Raw genomic sequence first — 22,897 nt, 5'->3', positions numbered from 1 at the left:
TTTTTTTTTTTTCTGTACTGGAGATCGAACTTGGGCCCTTGTACTGGGGAGGCAGGCAGTGGAACCACTGAGCCAAATCCCCAGCTCTCCCTCCTTTCTTAAACAAAGGACACACTGCCTTTTTTCATCTTCTCTTAATAATGGATATACAGACACTTCAAAGGGTAATTATTTTTAAAGTACCTTCTCTTTGTCTGTATGAAGTAGTTTTTTGTCATCTCTGTTTTTGAGCTTCCCTGGTGCTTCGGCAGTTGGCAAGGAGGAATGGAAGATGTACAGCTTCCCTGGACATTCTGCTGCCTGAAATAAAAACAAACAAAATCACAGAAAATGCTTGGGTGGAAAGATTGTAAGGCAATGAGAAACACATTAAAATATATAAGCCAAGCACTAATTTAATCTTCATAAAAACCTTCATGTTCTTGGGCAGGTGCTTTCTCTGCATTTTACTGTTAACAAACTGAGGCTTAGCACTGAGAAGCCTAAAGTTATGCAATTTTAAAATGAAAATTAATATTTAAATACGAATTTATACAATATGATGTTTTAAAAAGTCATCAAAATAAGTGGTAGCGGGAAAGACACTCTGTTTAGTCTGTGGTATAGCCCGGTGGGGCAAATCTATGGCACACGGTGTCCGCAGGCTGTTTACCTCACGGAACGCCGACCCTTCAGGACCAGGCGACTTTCATAATGCAGAAACAGATGACAGAATCCGCAGGCTAACGGTACAACAGAAGTGTTGATTTCAAGCCTTTAGTGAACATGGGTTGAAACTAAATGAGTTTATTTCCAGAAAGAAGCACAGGAATGAGGCAGTGTCCTGCCTGTGGTGGACACCGGGAAACAGCTACCAGGCACAGGGTCAGAAGAAAAAATGTGTGATCAGGAGTGCTCATCTGTGGTCTCTGAGAAGCAGTCAAAAAAGCTTCAGCCTCCAAGAAAATCAATTCAGCGTTAAGAAAATTTAAAATCACAGGAAAGGAACTCAATAGCAACCTATCAAGCAAAATGTATTGAAATTGAATGCAATTTGCTCTACCAGCCCCACCCGCTGCTTGGCTGTCTGACTCATAGTCCGCACTGCTGCCAGTGCATAGCCCCAAAACAATCCCCATATTTCTGCTCAGGTATGCACTTTTCTCTTCCGGAATCCTAAGGGGCTTTGTGGTCCAGGGTAAAGTCCACGGTCCTTATCTGGGCAACAGCAGGCAGAGCAGGAAAGAGCTATTGCATGCAGCTTGGAGCGAGGCCCTTTTTGAGTGTTTCCCTATTTAACTCAATCACCTGGTGCAGTAGGTACTGCTGCTTGCGTAATAAGGAGGCACAACTCATCTGTTTGCCTCAGGTCACATATCTAGCAAGTGACACTGCAAAGCCCTCTGGAGTTCGCTCCGAAATTATCTTTCCAGCCCAACAACCAACCTTTCCTCACCCCTGCCATCTTTCCCACTGTAAGTTCCAGCCACACTCATTTTTTGATTTCCTGGAACACACTGTGTGTGTACACACCTGTCTTTTTGTATACCCTGTTTCCCAGCCTGGAACATCTCTCTCTTCTCTATCTGGGGCTGCTGTGGCACTCATGGCTCTGCTGGGTCGGCTGTATGATGTGATTTTAGCTATAGGCTACTTATAATGCGAGGCTTAGACCTATGTGACTAGCTCCTTTAAAAAACAAATTGAGAGAATTCAGGATTTCCCTGTTATAATGTGTCTCTCATCAGTGACATGCTGATATATTTTGGATCACAGGAATGAGGTCACAGTGGACACGTCAACTGATGTGGCCAATAGTGAGGAAGAATTTGTGAGCTGGAATTTTAACGTTGGATATGTCCCCAGCTGAAAGTTACACAGAGAAACAGCATTAATAAGAAAAAAAGGTTGCTGGACATTGAGGCATGTACGTGCAATTGTAGCTACTCAGGAGGCAGAGGCAGGAGGACTAAAAGGTCAAGGCCAGCCTGGGCAACATAGTGAGTTCTTGTCTCAAAATTTAAAAATGTTTAAAAGGGCTGGGGATGTAGCTCAGTGGTAAAGTCATTGCCTAGAAAGCCAAAGGTCCTAGATTCAATCCCCAGTACCTACTAAAAAACTAAGAAAGAGGAGGAGGAGAAAAAAGAGGAGGAGGAGGAGGAAGTGAGGGTGGAGGAGGTGGAGGAGGAGGAGGAGGAAGAGGAAAGTGAAAATGAAAAATCTAGGTAGGAACTTAAGCATGTCAAACATTTTCAATTCTATGACTATAATTTTAAAATATCATTTTTATTACTATGAAAGCACTGTTTAAATGTTTAAATAGTAGAAAATTTATAAAGTTAACAAGAGCCTAGTTTTTCTTTCTTCACCTAACCAATTCTCCTAAGGAATTCAGTATCAAAAATTCTTCTATAAATCCAGATAGTCTCTTACCATGGAAGTACTGTAACTTGACACTACAGGTTTTAAGAGTGTAGGTCCTACTACCGACCTGCCAGGTTTAGAGTCCTAGTATTTTATCAGTGCAGAGACATCGAGAAATACTTCTATAAGTGAATATGTGACATAGGGGAAATAATAATTGCAGGGAAGACTTGATGATTGTCTTGTTAAATGGTCCAGAGAGGAAACCGACAGAAAAACTCAAGACCCATTCAAAATAAAGTTCAATACTGTCAAAAAACTCCAAAGAAGTTACTTTTTACTTACATCATTGCTGTTAGTTTTAATCTAGAATTTCATTAATCACATACTTACATAATCTTTTATAAGAAGCAAATTTAAACTAGTAAAGGATCTATGGTATTGTATATTTTATATCCTCATAAAATTTCTTTTGACCTATATCCAACTGTTCCCACAGGAGCAAGTCCTAGGACTCAGGGCTGTGGGAAAAAGGAACCCTTCTCCACCATTGGTTGGAATGTAGACTGGTACAACAACTGTGGAAATCAGTGCACAGATTTCTCAAAAAACTAGAGGTTCCATTTGACCCAGCTACTTCTAAAAAGAATTAACAGTATCATCCAACAGTGATATATACACACCCATGTTTATAGCAGCACAGTGTGTAAATCTTCCAAGATAAATCTCAGAAACAACTCAAATACCCATCAACCGATGAATGGATAAAGAAGGTGCATATGCGTGTGCGTGTGTGTGTGTGTGTGTGTGTGTGTGTGTGTGAGTGTGTGTGTTTAATACAATGGAGTACTACTTTGCCAAAGAGGATAAGCTTCAGGCATTTCTAACTAAATGGATGCACCCTGAAACCATATTCTGAAATGAAATAAATCAGACACACATGTTTAAATATCACATGATTTCTTTGTGTGAGAAACTGGAAGTGCAAATAAGGACTAAAATGTAAAATAGATATTGAGAAATGGAAAGAAAATATCCAAATCAGACGAGGAACAAGTGAAAGAGGAGTGGGAAAGAAACGAGGGATAAGAAAAAAAAGAATACAAGAAAAAATGGAAAGAGCTTTTGCAAATAAAGGAGAGGAGTTGAAGGAAGGGGAGGGAAAAAAAGAAGCAAGATATATCATGTACAGGTACAAATTCCTTATGTTGGATGTTATCATTATATATGTCTAAAATGTACCAATAAAATAAAAAGAAGAAAATGTATTAGATGAATGACGTAAAATCAATCTTATGGCAGAAAACAGGATGAGAGAGACTGTCCTTAAGAACACAAGGATTGAAACTCAGCTCCAATAGCCTTTCCTCTGAGGGAAATGCCACTGACACCCTTGGCCTGGCCTGGTGCCTCCTGTGAGTTCCACTCTGGTTTCAACACAAGACTCTCCCAGAATTAATGATACTCTTTCACAACTTCAGTATTTCACTATCTTCACCTGCAGGTCAAGGGCTCCCAAAAGAGGAAGAGACACTAGTTTTGTGTCTCTCCAACCCCACCAGCTCTACACCTCTCACTCTCCACGTGCTACACACATGGTGATGTCTCACTCTGAAACGGAATTTGGGTACAGATTATGGAGAATTTATAGATTAAGTTCTCCCCAGGTAATGACATAATTTAAACATAACCATTACAGGCCAATTGCCTCCAACTTTTTACCCAATTCTTACTCTTATTTATCTAGTTTTATTGTGGAAGTCATAGCTAACACAAAAAATTATTCTTTGACCAAACTCAAAGACAATATCAGTAGTTTACATACAGTTTGAGTTACAAGGGTCAGATTCTGGAAGAACTGCAGATTTGGAAAGGTTATGTTAAAAAAAAAAAAAAGAGGCTAAGATTACAAGATGCTATGGACCTGGAAACATTCACAGCTCAGAAGACTCTATCTTTTAGCTGGATACTTCAAGGTCTTGTGCAAAAGTATACAGAACAACATTCCAGTGGGTCCCTGTTTATCTCTGTGACAAATTAACACATGTTTTTTGTTAGTTTATGTCTACTCTGTTTGCTTTAAGAAGCTTATAACTGATGTTTATATAGAGATTTTATTAGCATCTATCTGACTGAAAGAAAAGCTGTAACTCCAACAGGGGAGTCCCGTTTTGAGATATACCTTCACCTAGATACACAATGAGAACACTTTCACTTTGTTGTTTTTTCAGTTTCTACTCCCTGTCCACAGAAGATGAGACACCCATTTCCAGTCTCCCATGCAGAATATCCTGAGCTGATGGACCGACCAGCCACAGTCTCATGTTTTCCAAAGTTACTCTCTGCCTTCCCCCATTCCACTTTTTATGAATTTGTGTGTCATCCTTGCACAGGGACCATGCTAATCTCTGTATTATTTCAATTTTAGCATATGTGCTGCCAAAGTGAGAACCCCCAGTTCCTCTTTTAAATGCAGACAACAAAATTATGTCTTGTATTACCGAGTAACCTCTCATCTGCCACACTAGGTGGAATTTAGGAGCAAGACAGTAGTCCCTAAACTTCCTTACAAAAACACAGACATTTAATACATTCCTATTGGTTGAAAGGACAAGTGAATCAATAACAGGACCTTTTTAATATTTTGACACTACCTTGCAAATTCTGAAACATGCTAGCTCATAGCCTAATAATGACTTCAGGCAGGAATATTAGTGCCTTCCTATAACAGTGACACAAATTTAAGTCTGATTTTCAGCTACAGAACTTGAAGATATAATGAAATAATATGACTCTGCCAGAGGTAACTAAACATATACACACGTGTGCATGAGAGAATTGTTATAAGGGAAAAAGCATAAACTGTGGGCAAGTGTCAATTGCCTTGCAGCAGTTTCTGCTCTTCTGCAATGAGTCAAAATCACTCAGAACTTTCCTGATAAGATGTTGGAGACATTTTTTCTTTATTATTCATATTAATAATCCTTTACAAAAGGATTTAGAGGAAACATGATTAGAAGAACATAGAATTACTAAGGCAAAAGTAAAACAAAACAAAAAAAAACAAAAAAAAACCCCCAAAAACTAGAAGTCAGTAAGAAGGTCAAGGAAGAGAAATCCTTATAAATTTGCCTTAAATTTTTCTTGGTAGTTAAGGTTAAAAGAAGCATTATGAGCTAGAATGGTTATAATAAGTGACTAAGAAATCAGTGAATCTTTCTACTCATTAAGAAGTTGAATAACACATGAAAGTCCTGAAAAAACATTCTGTAAAAGAAAGACAACTTTCCTCATGAAGATATTTGTTATTTTAACCATAATTAGAAACAGAGGGCGAGAAGGTAAATTATGATAGTCAAATAATTCCTAGAGCAAAAGTAGCACATGGAATATACTTCTCCCACACTAAGGGAACTCTCAGAGATTTCAGAACAAAGTGATTCTTCATGCTGGTAGTTCCCAGGGATAGATAAACATCAAAATGATTGAGGCAGTAATGATCAGAACTTCTGGGAGCTGACCAGAAATCTGCATTTTTACAAAGCAGTTCTACTTCACCATGTGATTCTATGACTAGTAAGTTAAGAAAAGACATCACTGAGCCTCCGTATGAAGACAGGTATAGGGAAAACAGCATCATCTTGCTAGCAGTGATGTAACAGTAACTCCCATTGACATGGTGTCCAAAGCGTCGTTTTATAACATTCTACTTTGCAAGAAGAGCGTTACTGATCAGCTTTGTATTTATGAAGTTTTCAGCATTGCTATATTTAGACAATGGTTTCTTCTTATATTCAAACTTCAAGGTAAAAATCTACATTATATAACAAACTATAAATGTAACCAAAAATAAAACGCAGAAGAGATGCAGATACACCGACTGCAACGAACTTGACTCTGGTAAACTGACTCAGAGCTGGGAGTACTGACTGCCACAGCCATTGTATAACACAAGAGACCTCGGAGAACACTGTGGTTATGAAGAACACTGGTTTTTCAGTAATGTATCATAATTCAGATCAAATTTTAGATACAGGGAATACATGTACACACATTTGATGTACATATTTTTTCTTTCAAAGCTTCCAAGCAGTCTCAAGACCTCTCCTGGACTGCTCCTGTGGAAACCATTGTTACAGGACACTACTTACCATTTCCCTTTCAAAAATGAGTAAGGGTTGAGCTGGGATTCTGTATTTGGCCCACTCCAGTCTAGCCCCATATCCTTCTGTCCACTTCCCTCTCTTAACTGAGGGGATCGATAGCATATGCACATGCTCTCATCCTTCCTTTCAGACAGGAGGACACAAATATAGTATTATTTCCAGGCCTAACTTAGAGTAGAGAGACTTGTGGACTCAGGTATGACTAGCTTATGGGGAAATTTAGATATGAATTTCTAGGTACATAACGGAGGAGAATAACAACAACAAAACATTAACACATTGAAAGTGAAATATAAGATTTGATTTTAGCAATGTGGGATAAAACAGAAATCCCCAAAGTTTTCTGTATTCCAAAAAATTTTCACTGTTGGATTCTTGTGAGTTCTAAGATCTTCAAGTCACTTTTAGATGTAAAAGTTATCATTAATTTAATGTTAAACTGACAGCCACTCTGAGACTTTTTAAGGGACATCCAAAACAGTGCATGATTCACTCACTACTCTACAGATTAAAAAAAAAAAAAAAAAGCTAGGCAAGAATCAATGTATCCTAGAACCAAACTATAAAATGAGATACACAAAAGTTATGTGTGAAACAGTCCATAAGCTCAGTCCTACATTATTGTTGTTACTCTCTGTTATCACTTTTACTGCTGTTATTAGTATTCATTTCATTTTGTTTTTTATCTTTTATTGGTACTGGGGATCGAACTCAGGACGTTGTGCTTGCAAGGCGGGCATGGCACCACTGAGCTAAATCCCCGGCCAGTAGCCATTTTATTTTAAAAGTTAATTTGAAGTAAACTTCAATCATAAAATTTAAAAACTAATTTTAAGAATTAGCTGTCGGAGAGAAAGAAGCGGCTGACTGTCATGCTCAGGTAATAATAGTCTAAATCATTTTGCCTTCATCAGCTTACTGTTTTTATTACTCTGAAGATGACTAAAGCCATGTGGGCTCAGCTTCCCAAAAGGACACGTGGCCAGCCAACCTTTCATCCACTCTGGCAACCACCAATGCCCTCGGCATCATTTCCATCTCTGTCACTGTCTGTCCGAGGCCTTGCCCTTGCGTGTTTAAAAACCCCAAGGAAGAGGAGGACAATGTGGGAATTACGTTTCTCTTATCTTAGAGTTTAGATCCTGTTGAACAAATTTTAAAATAGATTATATAAAGTTCATATAAAAGCCAAAGGGAGGAGCTGAGCTGGAAATCTGCACAAAATCAGTTGCTCAGATGCAAATAGTGCTGGAAAGTAAACACTAGGAGCAATCTCTGGTTAGGACCATGTCCTCCTCAGAGTCCTGGGGAAGTTTGGAATGGCTTTGAGCAACCACAGGCCCAAGTGGAGACTACATTCTTTCATAAATAAAGCCCATCTACCTACTTATCTTTTCATCCCCCCTCCCTCCCTTCCCTCCTTCCTTCCTTCCTTTTTTCCTTCTTGCTTTTTTATCTTTCTGTTTTATCTACTAGCACATACAAGTGACTTTTTCTCACCTTTAATGCTTCCATGCCAGCCTGGATGACAGGAGCAAAGACAGTTTCATTTTCATTTGAGTCTGCAAACATCTCTGGAATCTGGTCCAATAAACTATAAAAAACAAATGAGCAAAAGTTTTAAATCTTTAGTATATTTGTCATAAACTTCAAAAAATAAATCACTGACATTTCAAGCTTGAACACATGTGGTACTTATTTTGGTCCAACACCTGTGGGTACACTTCACAGGCATATCTTAGCATAGCTTAGCACTAAAATCTAGAATTTAGATTTAACGTTTATGAAATCACACTTTGTAGGTATTTTTCTGTTCACTATCACTGATCTCTTTTAAATCATAACTTCTTAATATAGTAGTTATATCTCATACAGAAGCTGGATCTTTATTAGTATCATCATTGAATATGTTCATTCACATGCAGGAAATAACTCCCTGGAGTCATCTTTTCTGCAAAGAAAAAGAATTCATAGGGCTGGGAGCAAGTAAAAAAAGTTCTGCCTCTTAGTTACTAGTTTATATTAAAAAGAGATAGAGCTCATATAAATGATAGAGTTTTACAGTCTATGTCTTAGAACCCTCTTGTTAATGACAAAACTATGTAGTTGAATTAAGAAACAATGCAATTAAAAACAGACAACCGATTTGTATGTTAATTATAAAGCATATCATATTTACTTGTGAATCACAGAGTGGGATTCTTGATAGTTGACAAGGAACCCATCCAGCAACGGAACAAAGACTTCCCCTACATCAGTCACCACCATCATCTGAGGCTGGGCCAGATTACTCTTCACATTGAAGAAATGGAGAACTTTGTTGTATGTGATAAAACCAACTCGGATTGCAGATGTCTCTTCTTGCTCCTCCCTATGAGAAAAACAATGTGTTTGGGGTTCGTTTATAAATTTAGACTGAGAGGACAATTCCTGTCTGAAATTGATTAAGTGTGTCTTCTGTAAAGTATAAAAGCCATGTTTAAAGTACTGGCCTTAATTTCTGTTACCAGAACTAAACAATTCTGAGTCACAGCAGTGGGGGATGAGGAGTAACTATAAAAATAAGCAAGCTGATAAAGAAAGAAAAAAGTTCTAAAAAATTCTAGGTAAAAAAATCAAATAGATATTATAAAAACATTTTCTCATATTTCTTTAATATATTTATTTTCAATCCACAGTGTGTTACAAGTTTTTTCTTTTATTTCCATAAACAAGCTACATTATTACATTCTTTATATAAACAAAGCACCCTTAGAAGTTACCAGAAGGTCAAAGAGCAAATGGAATATCTGAAGTAAGAAAAGACAAAGAGAGAGGCGCATTCATATTACTACCAGGACAGCTTTTTTTACTTTATATCAAAAGAGGATCCCTTACTTATACATCTTAGAAGATCTTAATAGATGGGCTAATCAAAGAAACAGAAGAAGGAAGGAAGAAGAGAGGAAGAAGAATCAAAGAAAGAAGAAGAAGAGGAGGAAGATGAAGAAAAGGAGGAAAAAGAGGTGGGGAATAGAAGGAGGAAGAGGAAGGGAGAGGAGAAAAGAGGAAGAGGAGGGACAGGAAGAGGAAGAAGAAAAAGAGGAGGAGAAAGAGGAGGATGAGAATGAGAGAGGCCAGGTTTTGAGAACTACATAATATTATATAATATAAAGAAAATTACATTTACAAATTGACAATACAGTTCTTATTAGGGGACCATTTGTGATGGTCATGACAAAGCAATAGAAGTTCTAAAACTGTAACAGAGTGCATTTGTTAAGAATTCTAAAACAAGGCCTCAATGTTCCGAAAAATATAGCACCATTAATGTTCTCATGCCAGTCTACAGTAAACATATTCAGAATGGTCTAGACTCTACTCACATGTTACTGAGTGCATTATTGATTTTCTCACCCCACCCCTCTCTCTCCCTCACTAAAACAAAACACTGAGATTCTACAAGTGCTGTAATTTTTAATAGTGGATGCTACATAGTGCTCAGTGGTTTAAAGAAAGCTCCAAAAGATGTGTGACCCTTTCTTTGACCTTTAATTGTCCATAAAAGTTATGCTGTTTAGGGGACAACTTTTCTGAAGAACTTGATATACTCCTAAATTTTCTACACTCCATAGACAGCTGCTTGAGAAGAATTTGGGAAAACAGAAGATCTAGATGAAAGTATCTTAAATTCCAAGATCTGATTCCATTGTAAGCTTTTCAGTTTCTTTGGTATTGTAGCAGTGTACAGGCTGGTAATTATAATTTTAACTCTACATTATTTCTTCTCTACTCTGCTAAATGAAGGGTAATCTTCATTGTAACCTTGATAAATGGGTGACTGAATAGTTAAAATAGATTCTTAAAATCTTTTCCAAAAGCATCGGTGAATATTTACATTTTCGATACTTGGAATGCTTTCAGAAGTGAGAATCCTTATCTTTGTGAAATATATACATAGACATTCATATGACCCCCAATATTTTCAACTGTGTGATTTCATACAACTAACTACTCTTCTGTACGACATGATATGACAGGATATGATACCATATCATGCCATACTGTACCCATACCTGCTACTATTGCACACTACACTGTACTTGGGTTTTCTCTTCTTCTCCCTATGCTTAGAATCTTACTCTTTAAGACAAAGCACAAACCTTCCCCTAAGCTATCAACCAGAAATCATTTCTTCTTCTAAATTCCTATAAAGTTTATAGGAATAAATTTATAGTATAAACCATTCTCTCTTGTTTCTTAGCATGTGACAACTTCATCTAATGGTCCATGAGTCCCTTGCCAGATGTCTCTTCTTGCTCCTTTCAAAAGCTAATAAAGAGCAGGAGCCAAAGCTTGTGTTCTCTGTCCCCAAAGGACCTTGTGTGAGTACCACATTGCAGCAAAATGGAACTCTGAATGGGCAAACTACACAGATACTGGCCCTGGGAGGTCTGCTCTAGTTTCTTTCCACACAGAGGGAGGGAACTGAAGGAGCAGGAGGGATGAAGCAAGACTGTTCTACTCTCTCATTGTATTCCTTTCCCCTCTGTTCCTATAAATGGACCTTGCACACCTGGACACAGGCCACAGTGATATATGGTAATATGAGGCCCCTCCATGCCTCAGAGCTAGTTTTGAACAAAGGCTTTTTCTTTCCACCAAAGTAAATGCCCTTCTGAGTGGCCAATAACACCAGTACAATGTGGAGAATTAGAGATTTTCTTCAGGATGATGATGATCCTCAATATCCTCAGTGAAGCACTGAATTTGGGATAGCAAGCTGGAACCCAAACTGGTAAGCCGAGGCTGCAACTCCCCATAACTCTAGTTTAGTGCTGCCACTTGAGGCTGGGAATGGTGGCACACGTATACCTGTAACCTCAGTCCTCAGAAGGCTGAGGCAGAAGGATCACTCCCAGTTCTAGGTCAGTCTGGGCTACATGGTGAGTTCAAGGTTAGCCAGAGATTCATAGAAAGATACTGTGCAAGGATCCTGGTTCCAATCTCCAGTACAACACACACACACACACACACACACACACACACACAATTCCAGAAAATCTCCAAAGACTTTTACTCTCTTTTAACAGCAAATTTGGACTATTTGGAGTCAATTAGAACGAAGAACACAAAAGAAAAGGTATGAAGAAGAATCTGGATTGCACTTTCTCATTGAATTTGTACATATTCAAGTGATGGGAAAGGATACCCTGGGATTCATAGGGTTTATTTGAAATCTAAATTTAAAACATCTAATCAGAACATCTCACATTATTACAAAATATTATTACTTGTCTCCATGGGAGCATGTTTTTCAAAAATTGTTTGAGAAATGAAATATTGTCCTAATTTGTTCAATACTACAACTACCTCATTAAGTTACATCAACAAGAAGAAAATGAGTTCTTAGCCTCTCCTTCATATTAATTTTTACACAGGTTTTGTGAAGTTATATCAGGGAATATCATGAAGTCTAGCATGTTTTTGCTCTGCTGCTTTTCAATGATGCTTTTCTCAACATTTGCCCCTATCATTTGAATAGAATGAAGCTGACAAAACAGCACTGAAGACTTTGGCAAGTAGGTGAACCAGAAAACTTCAGGGTCACGCATTTCAAACACTCTAGTTACAGCAGCATTAAAAACAAACAGAAAACATAAAATAACCCAAAGACTTGTTCTGAATAACAGGTGAGCCATTTCAAAGCTTTTCCTTATTGTTCCAGATTAGTCAGAAAACTCTGGCAAGTTAGCCAGCCAAAGATATAAATTTAAATGTAAATAGTAAAGAATGGATCCTTTTCTTTTCAAAAGATTAGCTAAGAGATGAACACACCCTAAGACATTAATCAAGGCTTCAAGCTGTGCTTTAAAAAGGCTATTTGGCATGTTACCTGCTTTAGTACAAAGAAATAAATCAAACTGATGGAGAAATCTTACCACTAAAAACGGTACATATATATACAGCCCAAAATAAGTTTCTGAGGAGAATAAACAACCAATTTATTTTAAAAGAAGGAAAGGTAGTTGGCCTGAAAAAACACTTTTAAGAGAGAGATTTGAGTAAGGTCAGAGAATAACCTGCAGTACTTTTTACTTTTCTTTCCGGATCTTTTCCCAAGTCACACATTTGTTCCAAGGAGACACAGTCATGGTGACAGCAAAGGAAAGATTGTGATTTCGATCTTACATATCAAAAGGTTATAAGTTTTACATGACCACTGCATTGAAAAGCAACCAGAGTAACTGTCCTACAGATTTAAGTTAGGCTAATTCAAATCAGTCTGAGAGAATGGGAAGAGGGAGAGCCCATTTTCAGAAAATGGAAGTTTTTGCTTCCTATGAAATAGCTCAAACTTCAGATTTAGAATTACAACAGCCCTGCTGTAATTATCAGCATAAGAAAGTACATCTTCTCGAGTCTCCTAAGAATGGGTGAGACAACCCCAGCCACAAGTGTCCAGCCATCAGAGGCCTTTCTCAAAACCACTGTAGTCAACTTTCTCATTCTTCACTTCAGAGTTCAGTTTGAAATCACCTCAGTGTGTTTAAACATCCCAATGCTTTTCCAAACCACCCTAGAGAATATTATGACTTCAGCTTCACAGATACAAACAAAACTACTCCTGGGAGGTCCAGAGGTCATTTATGTGAGCCTCGCGTAGACCACATCACAGTCTGAGGTGGAAAGGTGACGGAGGAGTGGGCGTCTAAACTGCTGGAGCGCTGACGATTTAGTACAATCCCTAGGCCCCAAACGCCCTTTTCAGAACACATATTGCTATGCACATCCAGTGAGAGAGGCAGGAGGGGAAGGTGTGCACAGAGGCAGACTCCGGCCTCAGACAACACTTCCAGTCTTATTTTCTTGGGCCAGGCTTCCCCACAGAAAGGATGGGTTCCATGTGCTCTCCAATCAGTTTATAAGATGCAAGCTCCTGCCCTGAACAGCTACTTTGTACAATAAAAGAATTTCAAAAGAGCCATATTTTATCTCAGAAAAGGAGATGGGTGAGAAAAATAAAAGGATTTAGGTAGTTATTCCCTGCCTCTTTTAAAATCTCTCTTAAAAGTTTTTATTCAAGTCAAAATACCTTTATTCCCGTTTACCTTTCAAAAACAAATCTGGTTATTTTTTTCTCCCAAGGTTTATTTGGGGCTGTCTATGTGTGTGTGGTTTTATATTTTTTATGGTAAGACTACAATTAGCTTGAGTTACTTTTTTATGCTAATGCAGGTAACATTTCAAACAGCCTTCTGAAAGTGCAGTAGGCGGTTATGATTAACGTCTCTTAACTATCAGAATTAGTTTTCTCCTTTCCTTACATGCACTGTCCCCTTGCAAAAGGTGCTGTTAACAGTCAGACACAGAGTTAGCAAAGCTGCAAAATGTACTAGACAGTGTGTCAAAGTCAAAAGGAAATCTGACTAAAATGCTATCATCTTGACCAAATGTCAGATGACAGTTCAATTTTTTTTGGCATCCTTAGAATTCTCTGCCATGCCCAGCAGCTACCAGAGTTTACTAGAAAACCAGTATTTTCAAAAATGAACAGACTTCCAGTCTTTACCAAACACGGTTGGGATTCTCTTTATAACTTATAATGCATTTTGAACACTTTTTACCCTGGCAGTATTTTTTATCAGCTTGTTTCTATTGCTTTATTTAAAAGACCACTCTGATGTTTTAAAGACTCATAAAAAATGGCACTGCTTGATGTATAACTAATTGCCCAATGTCCTCATTAGCAAGATCTCAACTTGTTTTCTGGCCTTTATTCATTCAGCAACATTGCACGAGTTATAAAAGGAGTAGTTGCTCCCTTACTTTGGAAGTTTTTCCAGCACAGTTTTCAGTTCTTCACACATGAGCTTGACAAGTCCATTCTTTATGTTACTATATGAAACGTCAATCATGAAGATAAAGGCTGGTGGGTTGGGAGGCTTATTTTTCTGTAGGAAAGCAAACACATCACATACATAGCTTTAATTATACAGTCAATACATTTCATAATCAAATTAAAATATACTAGCAACTCTTGAAGTTATCAGATGTTTCATTTAATATTTGAGATATAACATCTGTAGAATCAAATTACTTTCTAGAACACAGACTCTGATGTTATAAAAAAGATAAAGGAAGCCATTTACTTTCCAGGATATGACTTGAATCAGACAGTATTAAAATATCTAGCAGAGAAGGCTCACTTTTGCAAAGTTTCAAAGACTTTATTACTACAAATTGCTGAAGTTCAGTATTGTAGCCAGCCTTGCTAATAATGCTATTCTATAAGACAAAATGTGCTTGAAACGCTGAAAATCTGGACTAACATAGAGTACATGTAACAATTAGCATTTCTTTTTAAAACTGCCATAAAATCTAACTAATGTGGATCTCACTATATTCAAATCTCATCTTTTATCATCTTCAGTTTTAAATCTGAATTGCCATGCTAATTAACTGCATACTTTAATTTGGATTAATTTATTTCATATTTATGGTAAGACTGGCCTCTTCCATGTGTGTTTAAAACAACTACTGTAACATAAAGCAGCTGCTATGAAAATAGTTTCTAGCAACTCATGTCTCTTTGCTGGCTGGTGTTCAAACAGCTCTTAGGAAGTGGTCCTTCAGTTGGGACTTTCAAAATATTTAGGAAAGAGAGGTATAAGCAAACAGCTTTAGTGACCTATACTAGAGAATAGTTAAGGCCAAATGAACTTTTAACTTTATGATAAATCATAAAATTACATGTTAATTATAAAACTAGATGATATCTGTAAATTCTCTTACTGATTCATTGCACATGAAGCAAAGCATAACACTGTTCTAACAAAAGTCATTTTCCTTTTTCCTTTCTTCTTCTTCTTTTTTTTTTTTTTTGGTATCAGGGATCAAACTCAGGACCTTGCACTTGCAAGGCAGACAGTGGAACCACTGCGCTAAATCCCTGGTCCATCCTTTGTCTTTTTGTGAGGCAGGGCTTCACTATATAGTCTAGGCTGGCCTTGAACTTAATTTAGAGCTTAGACTGGCCCCAAACTTGCAGTGATTCTCCTGCCTCAGCTTCCCGAGTCTTGGGATTATAGGCATGCACCACCATTACTGGTCCCAAAGTCCTTCAATTTAGATTTTAAAATGTTATAACACTTAAGAATCGTCAATTTGAAAACTTCATCACTTTGCCATATCCAAAATCAGACTGACAAAGAACTTAAGGAACTCTACTGGTTCTAGGCACTTTTATTGCAAATAATTCCTGATTCCCATCATATTTCATAAAATAGATTATGCCAACTGAGAGAAAAAGAACCATTCTCATTAACTAAACCAAAACCTCTTTGTGCGAAACCCCAATGTGTCCTACCTTGCATTCTCTCCTAAGTTCAGCATAATCAACTCCTCACTGAATATTTTCTTTACCTACAGCTTGCACATGTCTATAGAAACACTTCACTGTAACTTGTTTTCTTTCTTTCTTTTTCTTTTTTTTTTTTTTTTTTTTGTTCTGGAGATCGAACTCAGGACCTTGATCTTGCAAGGCAGGTGGCAAAACCACTGAGCTAAATCCCAGACCCAATGTAACTTGTTTTCTACATAGGCAAAATTAATTTATCATTCCTGTAAACCACATTCTCTTCCAATTTCTCTATCAATATCAATGACATTAATATATCACAATTCAAACGTGAAATTGGATACAACTTGTCCTCTTGCTTTAAACACTGATTCCCATTGATTTTTCTCTGAAATTGATTTTTCCAATGTTTCAGCTCATCCCTACTCTTAAACATTTGGAAGTTCATCATCTTGTGCCTCTATAGCTAAAGTCTTCCCAATTAGCTTTCCTACACTAGTATTCTATCCATTTAATCCAGCTTGTTTTGCCAGCCAAGGTGAATATGTAAGCCCTCCCTCATTTCTCTCAACACATGCTCCATGATGGAAAGCACATTCCATTTTAACCAGCACTCTGAGTTGACTTGTCAAACTCTCTCATCATGGCTTCTTTCTGAGCTACAAACCAGCATTTCAGTCAACTATAGCATAACTCCACAGAAAGATCCAACCAGTAGCTCAGATTCAAACTTTTAGAAGTTACAACCCATTGTACCAGTGAGGAACTTATGGAAAATATGATCTCAAAATAATCTGGTCTTGAAATTTCACTTCTTCCATGGAACTATCCATCTCACTTACCATCTGCATCCAGCTAATTATGTAGGCTTTGTGGACTGTCTACTTCCAGTAGCCAAGTCTAGACCCTTATTTTCTCTCTTTTTTATTATTTTTAGTTGTATTTGTTTAAACTGTGTTAAAATATAAAACAAAACAAAAGAAAAGGGCTAGGGATTTAGCTCAGTGGTTCAGTGGCCTGCCTCTCAAGTGCAAGGACCCGAGTTCAATCCCCGGTACCACACACAAAAAAAAAACAAAAAGCAAAACTGTGTTAAAATAAGCTCATAAAATTAACACATAGTTATTATTAAGTGTACAGCTTGGTGATGTGCACATTCACAGGGTTATGCCACCATCATCATCTCCAACAACTTTCTATCCCACCCCTTCTCTAGCCTTCTCATCTAAAAATCTGATTTGCTGTTCTTGTAAATCAAGACTACTCCAAATACTTCATATAAGTAGACTCATTTAATATTTATGTCTTTTGTGGCCAGCTTAATTTGCTTAAGATAATATCTTCAACATTCATCTATTTTGTGTCATTGTCACTTTTTTCCTTTTTAAAACTGAATAATATTCCCCTCTATGTTTATACCTCATTTTATTTATTCATTTATCTCACAGACACTTGTTTGCTTCCACCTTTGAGCTTATGTGAATAATGCCGCTATGAGTGTGGATATGTAAATAGCTTTTTGAGACTCTGCTTTCAATTACTTTAGGTATATAACCCAAAGTGGAATTTCTGAATCACATGGTAGTTTTGTTTGTAGTTTCTGGACTTAGCGTCACTCTAGTCTCGTTTTCTCCCACTTGGACCACCATGTTAACCTTGAAAAGGCCCTTATCTCCAATCTCTCCTCTTCTCATTATGAACTGTTGTCAGGATAAACAGTGTATCACAATGCTACCTGCCCTGAAACAGGAACTCTCTTGAGTTCCCAGACCCTAGCACAGAGCATGACACTAAAGAGAGTACTTTCTAACCGCTGAAGGAATGCTTGTGCAGATGCATGGATGGACAGATGGATGGATAAATTAATGGGAATTAATAGCTCCCTCCCTCCCTTTTAATTGTCTTCATGGTCTATTGAATTAGCATAAGTCTTTCTATATCCTGTCATTTAAGATGCTTGACAACACTCACTTAACATATATGGAAACCTAAGAGATCAAAGATATGATGCTAGACCCAGAGGAAAATAAGATAGGCTATGTCTCAAAACAATTTCCTGAATTTACTGCTCACGATTTCTCAATAAACATTCTCCCAATTTAAGTGCTTGCCATTTTCAAAAAATATCTTATGAAGAAGCCACAGCCTAGTAGGCTTGAACCAAGAATTTGTTAGGCATGATGTTTTTTAAAAAACACTTGCATTGAATATGTTTTGGGAGAAGGGGGAATATACTCTCTAATCTCCTGGTACCCACACTGAGTCCATGCTACTCATCTACAAAGCCTGCCCAGCTCTGCAGAACTGGAGTACATGGTCAGGCCTTCATCAAACTGCTTCTGCTCACCCTCAGCAGAAGTCTCTGCTTCCATTTTCATGATAGTTCTCTATTCATGGCTTAACCAACTAGCGTCACTTTCTCCTCAAAGCTTTTCTTACAGCATTCTGGTTTCTATTCAACTTTACAACTTGTACCATATTTGAGCTTATATCATTATCATACGTTTCTTATAAGGCCTATATATGGTAAGTATCATTGGAGCATATTCATCATCTTGTTAACTCTGCTGTCCTTCACACACACAGACAAGTACCTTAAACATGTTAGGCAGCCACTAAATGTCAAAGTGAATTAAAATTAAAATTCATTCAGAAAACAAAAATATAGCATGCAATGAGATTTTATATTTCAGCTACACATTATATGCAGACGTGCATATCTTAAAATCAATAAACTCTTAGTTATGTGATGAGCTGAGGTCACATTCTTCCAGGGGAACTCCTCAGTGATTTTGTAAAAAGCTTACATACCCACAGTGCACTGATAGAAAACAGGGGTCTGTGGCCACACAGATATGGTTTCAGCCTGGCTCCTTCACTTTCTATATGTATGGTCCAAGGCTGGTTCTCAAGCTCCCTATGATTCTTTCCCTCATTTATGGTGGTATTCACTGCATGAGGTTCACTGTGAGAACTAGATGATACAACACCAGAAAGCGTGCAGCACAGACTCACACACAGTAAGTGTTCAATGGATGTTAATGTGAGTATCTGAAGATGACATAAGGGCAGCTAAAATAAACTGAAGCCAATGGGATTTTCCTTAATTCTTTTGGTGTGTAAGGTGTTAAAATATGCAAGGAAATTAAATAAATTCTTTTTCATCATCCAAATACCCCAAATCAACTCAGTATTCTACTTCATTTACATTTGATATTATAATTAAATTAAAAAATGTTTACAGCAAATTTATTATGAAGTATATTTGGAAAAATAAAAGATTAAGCTTACAAAAAATCCTCTTCAAAATATACAATTTTTATTTGGCTCCTTGCTTTCTGGGTGAGATTTCCCATCAATTAGACTTCTGGAAAATTTCCAGATAACAGAGTTTAAAAATTCTAAGGCTTTTGTTCTCAGAAATAGATTTGACTTTCTGCCTAAATTTCTACTAAAAATGCATAAAATCAAGATAATGTAGCCCTTTTGGCAGAGAACTGGAAACTTAGAACTTGATTAGATTTATATTATGTTTGCAAAGACAAGTGAATAAATTTTCTATCACTAGTTACAATGACTTTATTGCATTTAATTAGACCATCGAATGTTTATGTTTTTTCCTGCTGATATTCCTTGAGTCAATGTCAGGAAGGAATTAACAAACTCTCCAAATGTAACTGTACTTCAGGACATGCTTTTTGCTTGAAATAAAGAAAAGCATTTGTACTCAAAATGATTTTATATATCCACAAATATGTTCAAACATTTTAAACCAATAAACTACTTTCTTTAGTAACTAGCTATACATAATGTATTGCAAAACAATCCTATGAAACATTAAAATATTAATTAAAAAAATTTAAGTCACCCAAAGAAACTTCTGGTTGAACAAATATTATTATCTGTTCTGAACATAATCCCCCAGAAGGTATCTATGGAAGAAATCTGTGGGCCAGATGCTGTTTTCTGGGAATAAAGTATTAGTAGACATTTATTTTCAGAAGAGAATGTAAGGAAATACAGAATGACCCTGTTCCTTCAAATATATACATGATGATATGAGCTGAAATCTGAACTGAGGCCCAAGGAAATATGATTTTCAAATCACTGAACAACTGTAAAGCTCCGAAAGGTTCCTATAACAATGTTATTATCACTGGGCCAATGTAGAAAGGAAAAGGCCAGTCCTGGGAACAGCGACACTCCTGCAAATTTACCCACTCATTCATTTATTCATTTATTCCACATACATCAGTCAACTGCTTGCCTACGCCAGACACTGTAAAAAATGTCACAAAGATGAGTAGACAAAGAATTGAGCCACCAAGGATATCAGAATCTATAAGGTGGGAAAATATACAAGAAAATGTATATTCCAGAGACAGAACTGCTAAGACAGAGATACAGCCCAGATTCTATTAAGAAACATAAATAGTAAATAACTACCACGATAAAAACAGAAACTTGCAGGTGCACACATAATAAAATTTTAGCCAAACATTAGAGAAAAAGTAGGAGTTTGTCTGATGGAATGCATACAGATGTGGCAGGAGAATAGAAACATACCCTGATCTGAAGAATGTCTTAGATAAAGGATGCAGTCATCAAAAGGGATGATGAGTTTACAGGGTGAATCCAGGGCCTTGTACACACTAGTAAGCTACAGCACTGAGCTACAGCCTCAGCTCCTTTATAAAAAAATTTTTTTTCATTTTTTATTTTGAGATAGGGTATTGCTCAACCACTGGCACCAGGCTGGCTTCAAACTTGTGATCCTTCTGTCTCAGTCTCCTAGAGTGCTGGGATTATAGGATAGTACCACTGTACCCAGATGAAAGTTAAATATTTCAACTTAGTCTTTTTTAGGGGGGTACCGGGGGTCAAACTCTGGCCCTTGCACTTGTGAAGCAGGCAGCAGAACCACTGATGTAAATCCCCAGCCCTTAACTTCGTCTTAAGAAAGAAAAGAAAAGAACCAAAAGAGGTTTGCAGGAGTAGGGAGAGTCTTATGGTTATATTTTAGGGCAAGAAATCCAGAGGCCAAACTCCCAGGCTATTGTGATAACAACTGGAGTGGAGAAGGGAGGTAGGGAACAAGTCAGTATTCCTACTGACCATATTGGTTAAGCTTCCACCTTGGGAGGGAAGTTTTGCTGAGATGATTGACAAAACAAGTGAAACAGAGGCCCTCTACGCATTTGGTACATTAAGAAGTGAGTATGTTCTATCTGGAAAAGACAAAACAATTACTGTTTCTTATTTCTGGCACCACATTTCTATTTTTTAAGAATGATTACTCCAGTGAATGGTTTGGCAATTGAATCATGCTAGCAACATAGAAGGCGGAATCTGCGTCGCAGGCATTTCTACGTCCTCCTGGCACCACTGAGATGCTTTGTTTATAAATCAAGGGTCAGCCCTTTACATACGAAAGTTACTCACTTGAATTTGACATCAGTATATAAACACTTGAAATTCTGAGAACACTTACTCTGCAGTAATCCAAAGTAGCAACGAATTCATACGATCCTAGAGATAACTCGGGCTTCTCATAGTGGTCCAATCTTCTTCCAATGTGGTCCAGATGTTGGAAATAGAATGGTGGAACTAACAGAAACAAAACAGGAAAGGAGATCTTTTGTTTTCACAAACATAGACAATTTAATACATTCTCAAAATTTATTACGGGAGGAAGGGAGTAAGTATAAAATAAAAAGTATTTTGAAGCTGCACTATTTTAAAAGCATGTCTTGGAAAGTATGAGGGTTTTCTTAACAATCCTCTTGACCTCTCTATAAGTTATGTATGACAAAGAACAGCTATGATTTGGACCATCCTAAAGAAACAGAATAAACATTTTTTTTTCCACAACCGAAATATTTAAAATTGTCCCTCTTTAACCACCTTTAAAAAAAAGAATTCTGTTTTCCATATGAATTTTCAATATACCTAATAAAGATAAACACTGATTATTTGGAATATATTATAAACTACAATATTTATTACACTTTAAGAAGAAATGTCTTCAGCCATGGGGAGTTTGCGTGGTAATCTTTGAACATTTGGGCTGAAGAGTGTGGAGGATTACTGTATTAGGGAAAAAGTAGAGCACTAAGATCTCAGCTGAAGAGCTCTAATTTGATTCAAATGTCTCAGAAGGTTAGTTCTGGCAAAGACCTGGAAGTCACCCAACAACACAGCAATACTTATGAGTCACACACTGAACACTTGGACAAATAAGGCCTGGTATCTCTGAGAAAAAGTGCTCCTGTTGCCTGGAGATTAATTGGGCGGACTGTGAAACCTCTGCCAACAGAAGTATTTTAAAAAGCTGGCCATGCTCTTTAAGTATTTTGTAAAAATCATAATAGCAATTGTAATGTCTTTTAAACCAACAACTCAGTATTATTTTTTATTGTGAAACTAACATAAGAATTATAATAGGTCTGCTTTTCAAGGTTGGACTTTGTAAAAAATCAGAGAAGGTTGCTTTTTCTACATTCTTACTGTAATTTGGCCATTTCTTTTTAAAAAAGCTTTATAAGATTCATGTTTCCATATGAATCTCTGAATTTGGGAAGTTCAATGTCTTGGAAAGATTACAGAAGTGGAAACGGACAGTCTGTGCTGAGATGTGTAAGCCATGGGGCCCATAAACTATTTTGTCCTTTCAAAGGAGATGGGGGAGTCTGGGTTGGCTGTCTTAGGATGCATGGTACAACAAGTTCTACATAGCACAACCAATAATTCATTCACATTCACACATCTCCATCTAACCAGCAAACTTTGGCTTTTAAAATTTTATATTCATTAACATTTAATTTATTAACATGTAACATTATCTGTCATCTTTTATAAGCCAAAATTCAAGTCAAGACATAAACTAGGCACTGCCATATGACCCGAATTCCTGCCTGTTTCCTAATGTCAGGGTTCCCACTGGGCAATCTCCAGACACTGCATGTGCTCTTTACCAGGAAGTAGCTGATTTTTTCAAAGCCCAGAGCTGACACCTTGTATGAGGCAGGGTATGTGGGGGGGGGGGGGG

At 37.2% G+C, this 22,897-nt stretch overlaps 1 protein-coding gene and 1 non-coding gene across 3 annotated transcripts in view; both read right to left on the bottom strand.

Moving 5' to 3' along the window:
* Positions 1-22,897, bottom strand: part of Sec24d (SEC24 homolog D, COPII coat complex component) — an 87,017-nt gene that overhangs the window by 21,184 nt on the left and 42,936 nt on the right. For both annotated transcript variants that reach the window (XM_010610800.2, XM_010610804.2), the window contains exons 9-13: positions 21,341-21,456; positions 14,319-14,443; positions 8,689-8,880; positions 8,010-8,103; positions 184-300 (exon numbers count right to left, since the gene is read on the bottom strand). In XM_010610800.2, coding sequence (XP_010609102.1) covers positions 184-300; positions 8,010-8,103; positions 8,689-8,880; positions 14,319-14,443; positions 21,341-21,456 — 644 coding nt within the window. The remainder of the gene's footprint in view (positions 1-183; positions 301-8,009; positions 8,104-8,688; positions 8,881-14,318; positions 14,444-21,340; positions 21,457-22,897) is intronic.
* On the bottom strand, positions 4,692-4,795 carry LOC117284651. Its single transcript, XR_004515748.1, has one exon. It is a non-coding gene; the product is annotated as a U6 spliceosomal RNA (small nuclear RNA).

This window comes from Fukomys damarensis, unplaced genomic scaffold (assembly GCF_012274545.1).
Source record: "Fukomys damarensis isolate Sample0158 unplaced genomic scaffold, DMR_v1.0_HiC HiC_scaffold_38, whole genome shotgun sequence".
NCBI lineage: Eukaryota > Metazoa > Chordata > Mammalia > Rodentia > Bathyergidae > Fukomys > Fukomys damarensis.
This window is presented reverse-complemented; position numbering and strand designations above follow the sequence as displayed.